Raw genomic sequence first — 14594 nt, forward strand, 5'->3', positions numbered from 1 at the left:
GACATCAGAAGTCAGAGTACATTTCACAGGGGCACATCTCCTCTCCTGTGTATATTGTGCATTCTGGATGCAGCAGAAGAAATGCATTTGGGTTACAATTTTCAGTGTAGGAAAAGAGGCAAGGCTCCTGGAGTGTTCTGGTGTGTTATCCTCAGTGTTACCATTATGGCAAATTATCCCAAATAGTTGAATCCTAACATGTAGATCAATTAGCCTTTTAATAAAAAAGCTGCAGTGGCACCTATGGAAAAGATTTCTACCCTTCTTGCACCCACAGAGAAAAAACCCAATTCCTGTCCTTATTCTCCTAGCCCTTCCTGGCACACAGCTGGGTCAGCTCCACTGCATTGTGCTCCTCAAAACTGGATTAGCCCCCAGGAGGACACAGTGAGGAGATGTGGGTTTTTCTTTTTCCCAACTGATTTTCTCGTGTCCATCTACAGAATTATACACCAAAGCCCCATGAAGTTCAACTGCTCCCTTTTCTTGCCATCACCCTATGGATGCACTTGTAGACATTAAAGTGTAAAGTGCTCCTCACTGTTTAAAGACAAGAATCATATTATTTCTGCAAATACTGTGGCAAAGAGCAGGAAAAAAAAAAATTAAGCCCTCCTTTTCTGTACCTTGCTCTTTAAAATTGAAAACTTAATTAAAAAATATAATTTATTTTTTTTTTTACCTTTCATTATTAATCCATAGTTTAGACAATGGAGAAGACTGAAAAAAAACCCAAACAAGAGCTTCTTTTACATCATGAACCTTTTTTAATGAAAGTCAAATAATCAGCTAGAGAAATCACAAGTAACTAGCTCCTGTTAGGTAAGGAAATTAATGTCATCTAATTCATATGAACTGTACTCATCAGATGAGACATTAAGAGAACTTCCTCTAAACTCAGCTTCCTTCCAGCCACTTTTATGCATGTACATATACAATTCTCTTTCCAGAATAAGATTAGATAGCACAGATATTCACTTTATCCCTGTGATTGAAGATACAAGTTTTAATTGGAGAGCTCTTCCTTCTAAATAAGTGCTTTTTTGCACTTGCATGAGAAGAAATACTAGTTTTAAAAAAATGAAAAATTGTATAGATTTTGAAATTCTGTCGTGTTTACAAAATGAAAAATATAAGATTAATAGCACCCAGAAATCACTTAACGTTTAAATTGAATATGGAAAAAAAATTTGCTTTTATGCAGCTGTGTGTTGTTAGGATAGAACAATCAATGAAATGGAGCAATTTCAAAATCAGTCCTGAATTCTCCATCTAAATTTCTTTCTTCAGCAAACTCCCAATCTTTTCATGTTACTTGATAAGATCCTACTTATTCCAGACTGTCATCAATTGTGACTCTCAACACTGTAATTCCAAAGAATACACTACCTATGATTGTATATAAGCAAAAGAAAATCAAGAAAATCTCATTTCACATCTAAAAGAGGATGTTACAAAAATTATCTTTCCACACATTTTATTGCAGTGTTTTTTATGAATATTAGAGATGGGTTAGCAGTCATATTCAATCCTCCCCATTAAGGCACAGCTGCAAATATTAGGAAAAAAATATTTTTTTCTTTTTTTCTGGAAAGGAAATGTAGGCATTTTTTATTGAATCCAAACATCTAAAAAATTGCTTAATTTAATTAAGGTAAAGTGAGACTACTAGTGCATCAGAACTTAATTCAGCAAATGTTAGGAATCAGAAGAAAACAATAAAAATGGAAAAAATTATCCAGAAAACAAAATTATATTTAGGAAAAAATGCTGTTGTGTTGGAATTCCTTGGAAGCTGTTGTAAAATGTTGGGCAGTATTTCTCTGTGTAAGCACTGCATTCTCAGTTTTATATCTGTAGTTTCACATTATACTATGAACAGCTCATGGAGGGAGTTTAATAAGAAAGTGCATTTGAAATGTCTAACTAAGTACACAGTTTTTTTATGCCAAATTATGCTGTAAGGAAACAGCAGTCTCAGACCTAAACCTGGTATTTTACTGATGTTTCTACATGCCTAATACAGTGAGTTTTCTAGAAGCTGAGGTGAGGTTTTTTGCCTTCTGTTTGACAAGTCTACTGTTTTTTCTTCTATAATTAGAAAATTTAAGTAAAACTAATGTTTTACTTAAAAGTATCCCTGCATTTTGGGTCAGGTTTAGAGATAAAATAATAGGGAAGGTGAACTACTGGCTTCTCTTAGTGTTAGTGGGAAAATGGGGATCAGTTCTCATGCCATTTGTAAATACAATGTGTTTCTGTTGAAGGTTTTGACCTATGTGCATGTGTAGATAATCTACAAGAGAGAATTAGACCTGCTGAATTCCAGTGTAATAAAGAAACAACCATCATTATATTTACTGTGGGACTTGATTTTTCTGATATTTAACATTTGTGTCCCATTATCAGAAGGAAAAACTTAAGATATATCCATTTCTCTGTGAGACTTCCCCTGTTTTGCTACGTGACAACTTAAATCCTTGCAGGACTATTGGGTTGAAGTTAGTTTCACAGCTCTTGCAAACGAGAAAATTAAAGGATTTAACATTTAAACCATGTTTATGACTCTGGTCTCCTGGAGGAAGACATTTTGATCTGCTAGCTTTGCCTATGCTTAATGTGTGTTCTGATATGGAAAACAAAACCAATCTTGTGCTTTTTTCACTTACCACATGAATGTCCCCAAGAAAAGCTGGTAAGCATCATCCACATGGGATGTTTGTACGGAGATGGTTCCAATGCTGGAAGTTTATTCCTACTATGACATTTGAGTATTTCTGCTGTTCTTATTAGCACAGCTCCTGATATATCATTGTGGATTTTTCTACAGAAGGGGAACTGGTGCATAAGTAAATAATGGTTAGATTATTTTATTTTTTTTTAATATTGTTTTTGGTTTTTTTTTTCCTAATATACTGTTTCTATCTATTATGTGGCCCACAAGTATAGTTGGTAATCTTTGCTGTTGCCATGCACAGCATAACATCCTCCTTCCTTTCCCCCTCCATGATGTAGGGAAGAAATGTCATCTGTATTTAAATGGGAAAATCTGAAGCTGAAGGTCAGGATATTTTTTTCAGCTCTCAAGTCCTGAATGAGTGCCTTAAATGGATAAGCCATCTTTATTTTCATTTGTATATATATTTTTTTTACTTTCAAAGCATTGGAACCAAGTATTGGAATCAATAATAATATTAATCATGTGAACTTTGCTCTCTAACACCACCATCTTAATTTTATTTTCATGTGCTATGCCCTGGGTTACAGTCTACTCAGTTAACAAAACAAAATTGTTCATTTTTCTCTTTATCTCATATTTTAGTGTTTGTATCACAGATTACTCACAGCCTGTGGCCTCTGCTATATCCTTATACTCTAACTCAACAGAAGCAGGTTGGCTATGAGTTTTTAGTTGAAATGTATAATATGCATTTCTCTGTTTATATCCAGCAATATCACTTTTTACTATATAGACTCTGAACAGTTCATATTGAATATATATGAAGCTTTTCTAAACCTAAAGCACTAAACCATTTGCAACCAAACCTCTACTTCCTGCTGAAAAACCCTAGAAATAATATATTCAAAAACTCATTATCTTCCCTCCATGTGCACATGTATGAATTAACACTTAGTGTGTACTTTTAATATAATTTAGAGTATAAGTTTACAATTTCTTCTGCATTTGGGAGAAATTCTAAGAAATGAGCCAAAGTGGGTTTTATTTACATATTTAATTTTTTTAAATAGAAGACAATAGTAAAATAAAATTGTATCTGTGAGATAGTAACAAAACCTCTAAACATATTTGAAGCCCTCTAAGGCTTATGTCAGACAGAGTTCTTCTTTTCATGTGTGTGAAAGGAAGTAAGGAGTCTGAGAGATTTGCTGGAATTCTGCTTTTTACTGGGCACTGGTTTGGAGGAGGGGGAGGTCGAAGCTCTGGCTAACATCACATTCTTTCCTGCATTCCTGACATGGATTACATTTTAGGACTCAACTGTAGATTCACCACACTGCTAAAAATGGTGCAAAGTTTCATTGTGCTGATCCATGAGCTGAGCAGAAACTTAGTCCAAAGCTTTGCCTGGCACCCTGCTTTGACAGCTTTGGGGCTGTTTGAGAGAAACCTGGGAGCAGTTTCTGTGGGTCCAGTCGCTGCAGTGTTTTTATTTTGAGTGTATTGGTTTACTTTGATTGGAACTGCTGTGAAAAGCAGTCAAGGGAGAACACCTTTGAATGTAAGATATTGCTCAGGAAACACGTGAGAATTGCTAAGAAACCATGCAAGAGCAAAAAGTCCAGTGAATGTGTGACAGAACAAAGAAAGTTATTTGGAGGAGTATTCTGAAGGTACAAGATTTGCTGGTAAACCTGCCCCAGGTGATGGCAAATCTTTAGGGGAAATATTCAGCTGGATTACTATAGATATTCTTGTGACTTGTTCTTAATGCAGAATAAATGGTTCTGTGATGTTTGAAGAAGGAATAAATCCATCAAATTCTTTTGAGGAGGAAAAGAAAAACTGAGCAGGACACTTTAGTGGTTGGATGGGGCTTGGTTGAACATGAATAATCTGAGGTGCCTGTGAGGGCACTTGTGCCCAGCTCAGTGTCAGGCAGAGATCTGGAGCTGTGGAATGGATGAGAGCCTTGGGATGAGCCAAGCCCAAGGGCAGTGGGTGCAGGAGCCCAGTGCTGGCTGTGAGCTCAGCTCAGCCAAACCAGGGAGGTGCCTGTGGGACCCTGTCCTGGCCCTTACCTGTGCATGGACACAGTGATGTGTGACAATGAAGGGTTATCATGGCCTCACTGAGTTGGTTCCATGTTCACTCAGCTATTTGGCTGTTTTTTGGCTAATCCAAGAAAGGCAGGACTATGATAAGTACAGGATTTTTTCAAAAGTCTGCTGTTTTGCAAATCATAGGAGTTTCAAATTGCTTTCACCTAAGAAATTGCTGCAACATGTGAGTTTTAGCATATATGGAATTAGGAGAAAACTTCTGGGTTATCAGTAAAGCATTTTCATCCTCCTCATAAAGTATAACTAGTTTAAACTTTTTTCTTTTTCAAAATCTGACATACTTTTCTCTACAGATTATTTTCTGTAGTTCTTAATATTAATTCCTGTTACTGTCTGTGGACATATGGTAATAAAATTGCCTTGCTCAAAGCTGAAAATGCAGAATCATTTTGAGACATAAGGGAGGGGAGGGATCTTACACCTTCCCAAGAGAAGCAATCCGGTGTGTTTTGCATGCTGGACATGTTTGCTGTGCTGCTTTCTGCACTGGGATGCTACAAAGCACAATGGGAGCATTTATAAAACTTTTTATTGACTAAGGACGGGACAGTAGCATATGGGAACACCAACAATTGCTAACTGATCATGAAATAAAGAAATTCCAGTATTCTAGTGTTATAAAAAGAAGGGGGGAAAAAAAAGTCATTCAGAACTTAGTCATATTGGTTCAGCTGTTGTAACCAAAGACTGATAAGATAATAGAGGTCTTTGTGGCTGTTTTCTACTGAAATGCTTTATCTTTATGATACACTTGGGGCCCTTTAGAGTGGAAGCTTTTTAAACTGCTGCTGGAGTTAGAACTCAAATTAGATGCTGTTGCAATGGCAAGGGGGCTCCTTAGTCAGGCAGCCCTCACAAAGTGACTTTTATCTCCGAAGCCCTTCCATTAGATTGTTACTTTCTTCTGTTTTTCCTGTTTATTTTTGTTGACTTTTGCTGCCCTATTTTGTGGCATTTAGAAGGTGACCCAATCAAGAAAGGGTAAATGCTAAATGCTGGACAGAGCCTGTGAAGTGGAAACATCACAGCCCATCTGATGTGTGCTGCAGACTGCAGTGTTAGACAGAACGCTTTAACCAGGTTATCTCTGGGAGGCTAAGATCAAATACACTTTCTTTTATGTCTAGCATTGTGTTTTGCTTTCTTTTCAATGTCCATAAAATAATAAAATCCCCTCCAATCTAACAGAGGGATTGAGTCACAAAGGCTTTTTTTTCTATAAAGGAAAAAAAATCTGAAATTGCTTAACTTGATTCAGAATCATTTTTGATTGCTGGTTGAACTGTTTTGGCTGATGATACTTTGGAGCTGCAGTTAAGTGATTTAAAGCCCTACTTAGTTTCTGGCAAAGTCCACACTTCTTTCTTGCATTACTGCCTCCTGATTTCACAAAAGTCACACAATGTGTTTGTTCTGTAAACGTAACAGGAGTAATCATTTGTGATTTATTAATTTGTATTTCTTGTAAGCGCATGGAGCAAAAGTTAGTTTAGATGCAGTGCATAAACAAGGATGATATTTGTCATGTTTTACACTAATCACAGAATTCAAGAGAACCAATAATGCTTTGCAGCTGTGTAGAGATTCCTTGCAAAGATCTCAAAGCACTTCAGAAACATTAACTAACCAGACATAAAAACCTCTGATTGGTAGTGTTTTACTTTGTCTACATGTTGGGACACTAAGACACATTCAAGAACCCACAGTAATTTTGTGTCACAGCTAAGAACCCGGCTTTAGCAAGCTATGGATCATGCCTGTAAAATTTTTAGTTTATTTATGACTCCAGTACTTAGTCTTTTATTCACTTGGTAGCATATGTGGTTTTACCTGTTTTTTTGTTTGTTTTTTTTTTTTTTTCCTGAGAGTCAGAGAGATTAGTTTAAATTATGCTATGTAAGCCTAGAAGTCTATTTTTTGTTATGCCTGCTTCTTTTTTTCCCTTACCAGCAGTTATTACTCTGCCTCTACCTCAGGACAGCTTGCCCCAAGGACAGTAAGAAATTTAACATTGAGCAGCCTGCAGTATTTGCTTACATGCAGCTACATTTGTACATAGACTGGATAGGTTGTAAAAGGTAACAGGAGTTTTAAAACGTAGTAAACCAGTGGTTGATATAGGAACTTCAGTTATATTGTATAGCTATACTTACAGGATACTAATTTTTTGATTTTTTTTTTTTTTTTTTTTTTGCAATACTTAAATCTAAGTAAATAAAATTCAGGATGGGGTTTATGGTTTTTATTAAATGCAGTGTAAGATACATGATGCTCTTTCTGTTACTTAATGTACCAGAAATTGTGTAGTATTCCAGTTGGTTTTAGTAGATAGAGTTTTGCCACAAGCAGAATTCTTTCTAAATGTAATTTTAGACCACAAGTTGAACTCTTCTCTCTTTTTCAGTAGATTTATAGCTACTTTTTATTTTCTGTCTCCTGGTTAGATTGACCTATGCCCAGAATTTAAAAAAGTCAAGAGTTCTCTTTGATGCCTTAGGTCTCTTCATTCGGAATATTTTATCTCAATTTGTGCTGAAATCCAAAATAAAGAGTAAAACAATAAGCACACATAGAAAATTTAAAATATTACTACAACCAGATTATTATCACAAAAGTGGGGATATACCCAAAGTATTATCAGAAATAATAACATTTTTTTGGAACTTTTGATGAGACTGACACATGTCCATTTTAAAAAGAAGTCCTTAAACACTATCAGCTTCCCACCAACACTCAAAATTTTAAATACTGCTGGTAAAGGGAGTCAATGGATCAAATTCAGTATATCTGTAGTCACTGAAATAAAGGCCCCTAAGAAAAATGTGTCAATTTTAAAGGTCTTTCCTAACTGAGGACCATTTTGTGATAGAGCCAAAGGTTAATAAAATCAGTAGTGAATGTAGCAATTTTACAGATAAGCTATTCACAACAAGTGTAGTTACTTGAATAAAAAGCTAATTCAGTCCTAAAATGCCACATGCAGTAGCAGTGAATAGCTGCTTTTAGGTGCTTTCTGGAGGAGGATAAAATACAGAATCACAGCACTCTTCTTTTCCAGCATCCCTGGCTGCCTGTAAATTGCTGTGAATGGGACTGTGGGCTGACAGGCTCTATTAAGACAAACTGCCTTTCTCATCGGAGAGATAAAATAAATCAGGTGTTTAGTCAAATTAAAATACTTCAGATGGAGCAGGCCCTGGGGAGCACTGATCCACCTGACAAATCTGAGAGAAACTCAAGACAGATGTGTTTTGGGGATAAGGAAGACCCCATGGAAAAAAATGCACTGCTGTCTTTGGAGTAAGAGAATAGGATTAGAACAGAGAGAGAGCTGTGGTATATAATATTTTATGGAAGCTGGCATATTTACTGTTCATTTTTTACTAAGCTTTTTGTTTTATCTGTTTTTATGGCAAATACATTTTACAGATAACTGTATTTTTACTTTATTTATAGATATTTTCAGTCAGCAGCAGAAGTTTATTTACTGGTAATGAGTTTAGGAATCTCATTGCTCACTGCAGTAAGTGGATGCAAAACAGATGATGATGGCACACAGCTACTGATGACCTCTCTTGTCCCAGCCAGATCAGCTCAATCTGGTCTGCATTCTAAGCAAGTTGGTTTTTATTGGTATTTAAACTGTAAAATAATGGTTGGGATTTTCCACTCTAAAATTAAATTATGCCTCCCCCCACCCCCCACACACGCTGTTCATACAACAACATTCTCATCTTGTGCTTGTTCTTGGTTAGGTGTCCTGCAGCTTCATGGAGGTCTCGTGATTTTCCAGGAGCACACTGTACATTTTGTGGTCATCAGTTCTATTCTGTTGCTGGATTACATAACAGGGTACAAATTAAAGAGCAGAGTACTTTAAATGGGGTCATTTATTTCAGATGTGTTTCTCGGAGGAGGGAAAAGGAAAGAAAAACAGTTGCTGTGGATTCCTGAATAAGAACAGTTACTTCTGCCTGCTATTATAAAAAAATCTGAGAGAGAAAGAAAGAAAGAAAGAAAGAAATATTATACATTTGTGGCAACTATATCAAGTGGTTCTAAGAAATCCTAACAAAACAACAACATTTTGTAGCCTTTGCAGGCACGCTTTGTGGCGGTTTTCTACTCATGTTATGGAGCAAGTACAAGCTATACAGACTAATATGGAAATGGAGTGGGAGATTAATATCTGCTTTGGGTGTGTAAAATATTTTACGACTGTAAGCTCAGGGGCTTGCATTGTGATGCCAAAGCTGCTTGACAGATGTGAAAGTCTCAAGCTGTTGTTTTCCAGGTGGCAGTGGAGGACAAATAAGTATCATTTGAGGCAGCAGGTTGCTTCCCATTGGCTTTCTAAAATTGGTGGGCGGAGTGGTTGATCTTTTCTTGTCCAAATGGGCAAGGGAATTTTTCTTTGGCAGAAGAGTCTTTTACCTATGGAAATGAATTCAAAACCACTCAAAACCATGCTGAAAAATCTTCAATACTGAATAACACAGGAGGGTTAAGGTAGGTCTATAGTGAATATGCAGAGAGCTGAAGAGATGGCAGTATGGAGCTCAGTACATGCTAAAGGATCCTGGCAAGGCAGTACTTCCAGGGCAGGCTCTTTCTTGGCCACACAGCTGCCTAAGTTTACTTTCAAAAATTATTTTGTGTTTGTTTTGGACTTGTAACAGCTTTTTGCACAGAACTCTTCTATTGCTTCAGTCAGCTGTATCACACTAAGGCTTTGCAATGAGTTGGTCTGGGTAGGAGTGTCCTTCAGTTTGAACTTCATGCATCCATCATTCCTCTTGTGACTAAGCAAATCATTATCAACCCTTTCTAAAATTTCTACTACAACAGAATTTACACATCTTTCTTCTTTTGGAGACCTGTGTCAGGTGTATACTGTATGGACATTAGGCATTAGAGGGTAGGGAAACATAAGGTTCTTGGAAACTCATTTAAAATGAAGATGCTTAATAGTGAATAAGAAATGGAATATTTTTCAGTACTTTAGCATTGCTAAATGTAATTAATAAATGTACAGAAAACAAGGTACCCTTTGTTTCTCAGAGTTTGTTTAAAGTGAATGACTTAAGCCATGCAGTTTCTTTTTTTTTTATGCAAAGCAATTTCAGATAGAGGTTTTTTTTAAAGCTGCTTTTGTAAATGAAATTTTATGTAGGAATCATACGGCCCCACAACATAAGTAGTGGATAATCTTGGATTTGTCACCTTCTTGGCAGGAGCCTGTTTTGTCTTCCTTCTCCTCATGAAACTCGTCAGCCTCTTTTTTTCTTCTCTTCTTTACAAGATATCCATCTTATTCCTGGGAAGAAGCTGGAGTCATAATTTTGTGACTCTTTCTCCATTCCCTCACAAGTCATGTTGCTCACACATTTTGTTCCTCTTCAAAAATCCAGTGAGTTCTTTATCACAGTCCTCTATTGTGAACAGAGGAAAGGAGGTTTCTGAGCCTTTCTCTTTTGTGCCACTTCTCATATCATTGCGGCAGACTACAGACCTGAATAATTCTTGGTTTTCTTCTTCTCTGATTTTCAGTTCTACTATACAACACTAAATTTATTTATCCCACTTCCAACTCTAAACTTCTTTCAGATTATCTTCCACTATTCTTGGACTTCTACCTTGATATACCAATATTAACTCTTATAGACCTGTGATTCTGAGGTGCTCACAAGAGGAAATGTATTGTATGGCTCAAATATAGGAATAGACATTGCTGTTTCTGACAGGGTAATATGTTCCTATATAAGGTGGGATATTTTCAGATTGATTTGGAAAAGGACCCTGTACTCTCCACTTATGAGACCCATGAAATTTACCCATAAACAGACCATTAAGCATCATTAGTACAAAGAATAAATGTACCGTAGTTTCATATTAATTAAGTGCTCTCTGTAGAGTAAACTTTGAAAGTTAAATGAAAATTCTTAAGCCATTTTTTCAGGTTAGCCATTTCTCTTGAGGACAAGTAAAGCTCATTTTTAATACACATTCCACAACCATAGCTTACATTTACCTAAATGACCTACCAGATATATGGGTATTTTGGAGAAATGATCAATAAATTCTTAAACTGCTTCTTCCACCAAACAGCATCTTTTAAATTATTTTTTTAACATTTGTACATACTTGGAGTGAAAAAATGAGAAAAAATATAATCTGAGGTAAAATTATGTCTGATAAACTATGAATGTATTTATCACAGTGGGCAGATTTAGATGGAGAAGATCCAGGGATTCATACAGAATAAATCCCAGCCAGAAAAAAAGGAAATATTCTGTATCTTTTCTACTCCCATTTCTGTTACATCCTCCCCTGCTTAGAGCACAGCAAATCTATGTGTTACATTCTTTTGGGGTTTGTTAGTAGAAAATATATCCAAGCTGCTGTTTGAAAAAAGCACATTGGTGATGCAGCCATTTTTTTGGAGGGGTAAATATTGCTTTGTAAATATTGTCTACCTAATATTTACAGTCCCTCTTTCCCCCACGTTTAGGTACACCAGAAAGCCTGGCAGAAAAAGAGCGACAGCTCTCTACTATGATCACCCAGCTGATCAGCTTACGGGAGCAGCTCCTGGCTGCCCATGATGAGCAGAAAAAGCTGGCAGCCTCACAAATTGAAAAACAACGGCAGCAAATGGACCTTGCTCGCCAACAGCAAGAACAGGTGAGGCTCCAAGAAAGAAACCTGTGAAAATGGTTCATGCAGGATGCTTGTCACAAACTCTGCTCTGCCTGCTGTTTTTTCCTTTTGTGGTTTTTTTTTATGTAAAAGAGCTTAAATATCTGCAGAAGTTACACATTTTTCCAGAAAGAGGGAATATTATAAGACCCTTAAAAAAAAAGGGAGGAATGGATGATAGATTTCACAGTTCTCCCTGCACTGAGATGCAATTTTGAGAGTTATGAACAAGCCAGGCTATAACATTATTTAACACTTTCTCTTTTTGACATGAAAATAATTAAGCAAAAACCCTGAAGCATACTCAAACCTTCAAATACCTTGCACAAGTAAGGTTTGATTTTTTGTTGAGGTTGTGAACAGTTTGTTTTTTTCTTGTTTTGTTTTTTTTTCTTTTTTTCTTGATTATTTGTTTTAAAGATGCAGTTGTCCAATGAGCTGTCCCCTTCTCTTTGAACAAAAGTGCAACAACAATGATCCCATGCACTAGTCCCCTAGGCATTAGATCCGACAGATCCAAATTAATGTGTGGTTTTTAGGAATCTGACATTATTACTAGAATTATCTTTTCAGTTAAATATATTTTATAGGATATATACAGCAATGTATGCTCTGTTGATTTTAATGAGTTGTGACGTCTGGTATTTTATGTGCTTGGGTATTTGCCCACATGTAGGAATATGGACTCATCCCCTAATGGAAAATAACATAAAGGAACACTGTAAAAAATCAGAAGTTAGAATGTCATTTAGCCATCTAGAGATGACACAGTAATTAACTATTGACACTTGTGAATAAGCTAGCACAAATTAATCTTGACACATTTGCAGACGAGTGATATCTTACAGTGAACACTTTGTAATTATATTTCAAAATGAAAATTAAATGACACTTAAAACTAGGTTGTCATGCTCAATGAAGCGAGCATGTAGCTCAACCGATAGGCAAATAAAATTCAGAATTTGAGCCACATGGTGCTTGTGTACCCTACTTTACTGTGTCAAGCCTATGCATCAAGACGATGCTATGGTAATTGCATTGCAGTGTCTTGGGTACATTTTCTGTCACAGAACTGCTCCAGCAAAAAGGAACCTTGGAGATTAGATGCTCCATGGTATATTTCTTGTTTTCATCTGGAAATGCCTATTCAAATGGTGCTGCACTGTGCATGCAGGTACAAAAAAGCTGTTCACAAGCAGCCAGAACCCTGGCAGAGCTGTTCTTTTGCACATGTAGACAAAAGCCTCCTCCTTGTCTTGGCTATGGTTTATGGCTGTATTAAGCTGCAGCCAGGTCATCAGCAGCTCCAAACAATACTGGATGTAGGGTACTGTGTACCTGTGAAAAAATGACACAGCACTGAGAGAGAGAGTGGCCCACAATGCAGTTCCATGCATTTCACTGTGAAGCTGCATGCTGTAACCATCTTTTACCTTTGCTGAGGGGCAATGTGGATAATAAACCTGACAAACCTTATCTTTAGTTACAAGCACTGCACTTCTGAGATGGAGTCACACAGTTGGTGTGTTGCTCACAAAATGTGCTAACTCCACATCCCATAGAGGTTTTAAATATTCCATATAGCACTGTCCCCATTAGGACAAGGACCAAGCACAGACACCAGTGCTGGTCTCTGTGCTGACAACAGCTACCTGAGCTTCTAGGACCTGCCCCTGGGCCGCCTGGGCACAGGAACTGCCCAGCTCTCTTTGATTCCCTTTTTCACTCGCCCACAAGGGTCTGCTCATTCAGTCCTCACTCACTGTATTTTATTGACTTGCCTGGGAGGTTCATCCAGATCTGTTTGAACACCAGGCTCCTGAAAGGAGTTTGAGCTCTGTTACAAGCATTGCTGTAGTGATCTGTGAGAGTTGCTTGACTCCATCTTCTTGTGATCCTTTGCCTTCACCCAGCCCCAGAATCATCTAGACCTTAATTTGCCTCCTTAAGGCCATGTACAAGACTTAAAATACATATGAATTTTGTGCTGATTTATCTTACAAAAGTGAATTTTAACTGAAAAATCTTACTGAGTTATTTCCAGATGACAGTGAGAGATTAAGGAAATGACAGCTTTGGTCTCCATGTATGCACAATTACAAGCTGTTAATATGTAACTACAAATTCCTTATGAGTTAATCTGAACAGTTTTCACTAAAACTATGTGATTGTTTATTTCCAAACCAACCTTGATACGTTCCTGTCATTTTTTTATCATAAAAACATTTTACTTAGCTTTCTCTGTTTATAACAGAGTAAGTGTGCTGAGAAGATGTTAGTGAAGGAGCCCAAGAGGGTTTTTGCCAAAAGAGAAACTGGATATGAGTGACCAAAATACCTTTGTCACCAGCTTCGTGCTGTTTTATGTGATTCCTCTGCTATAGATAAATATTTATAGGAGGGGAAATTATACTCAAGAAATGAAGGTAGCAGAAGTGCTGAGGCTGGGATTTCCAGGAAACACAAATCTTGTTCTCATTTCAGTCTGCTGCACAGTTACCCTTCTAAAGCAGAAGTCCAGTTGTCCCCTCAGCTCCCTGTGGCTTCTCCTCTGTGGCTGCCTTCCACATCACCCATTGCAGGGAGCAGCTCTGTGGTCTGAGGGCAGGATCCTATTTCCCTTCTGCTCCAGCATGCTGATTTTGTGGGAATCAGGGAGGTAGATGGAGTATCTGTAGCAAATTCTCACCAGTCTCTTAGTGTTCTTCACCCTGAACATTTGCTTTTCTCCATCTGTGTTAGAGAAGGGGTAAGAGTGAACCTTTATCCTCTAGATCCCCTACTGATTCTACCAAGTGAGGGTAAGAATATCTACATATTTCATAGGGTTGTGTGGAGGGTGCGTTGCTGAGCACCAGGTACTGCTTTTACACAGAATAAGGCTCTGCTTCGCTAAGTAGCTCCAAGGATGATTTTTGAGATTTGCAAGAGAAGTAATGTGCTGCTCATTGTGGAGGAAGTCAGAGAAGCTTACCCTACGAGCTCGTGCTGAATAGTGAAACATCTATAAACACCAGCTAAGGCTCCAGTTCAGCAAAGCAGGAAAATGTATGTTTAACCTTAAGCACCTGTGTAATCCCATCCCCATTCAG

General features: G+C 37.3%; 1 protein-coding gene across 19 annotated transcripts in view; it reads left to right on the forward strand.

Annotated features, from left to right (window-relative positions):
* Nucleotides 1-14594, forward strand: part of SOX6 (SRY-box transcription factor 6) — a 403867-nt gene that overhangs the window by 245850 nt on the left and 143423 nt on the right. For all 19 annotated transcript variants that reach the window (XM_064425383.1, XM_064425386.1, XM_064425381.1 and 16 more), the window contains one exon: nt 11315-11487. In XM_064425383.1, the coding sequence (XP_064281453.1) occupies nt 11315-11487 (173 nt within the window). The remainder of the gene's footprint in view (nt 1-11314; nt 11488-14594) is intronic.

The sequence above is a fragment of the Passer domesticus genome, chromosome 6 (assembly GCF_036417665.1).
Source record: "Passer domesticus isolate bPasDom1 chromosome 6, bPasDom1.hap1, whole genome shotgun sequence".
Classification (NCBI taxonomy): Eukaryota; Metazoa; Chordata; class Aves; order Passeriformes; family Passeridae; genus Passer; species Passer domesticus.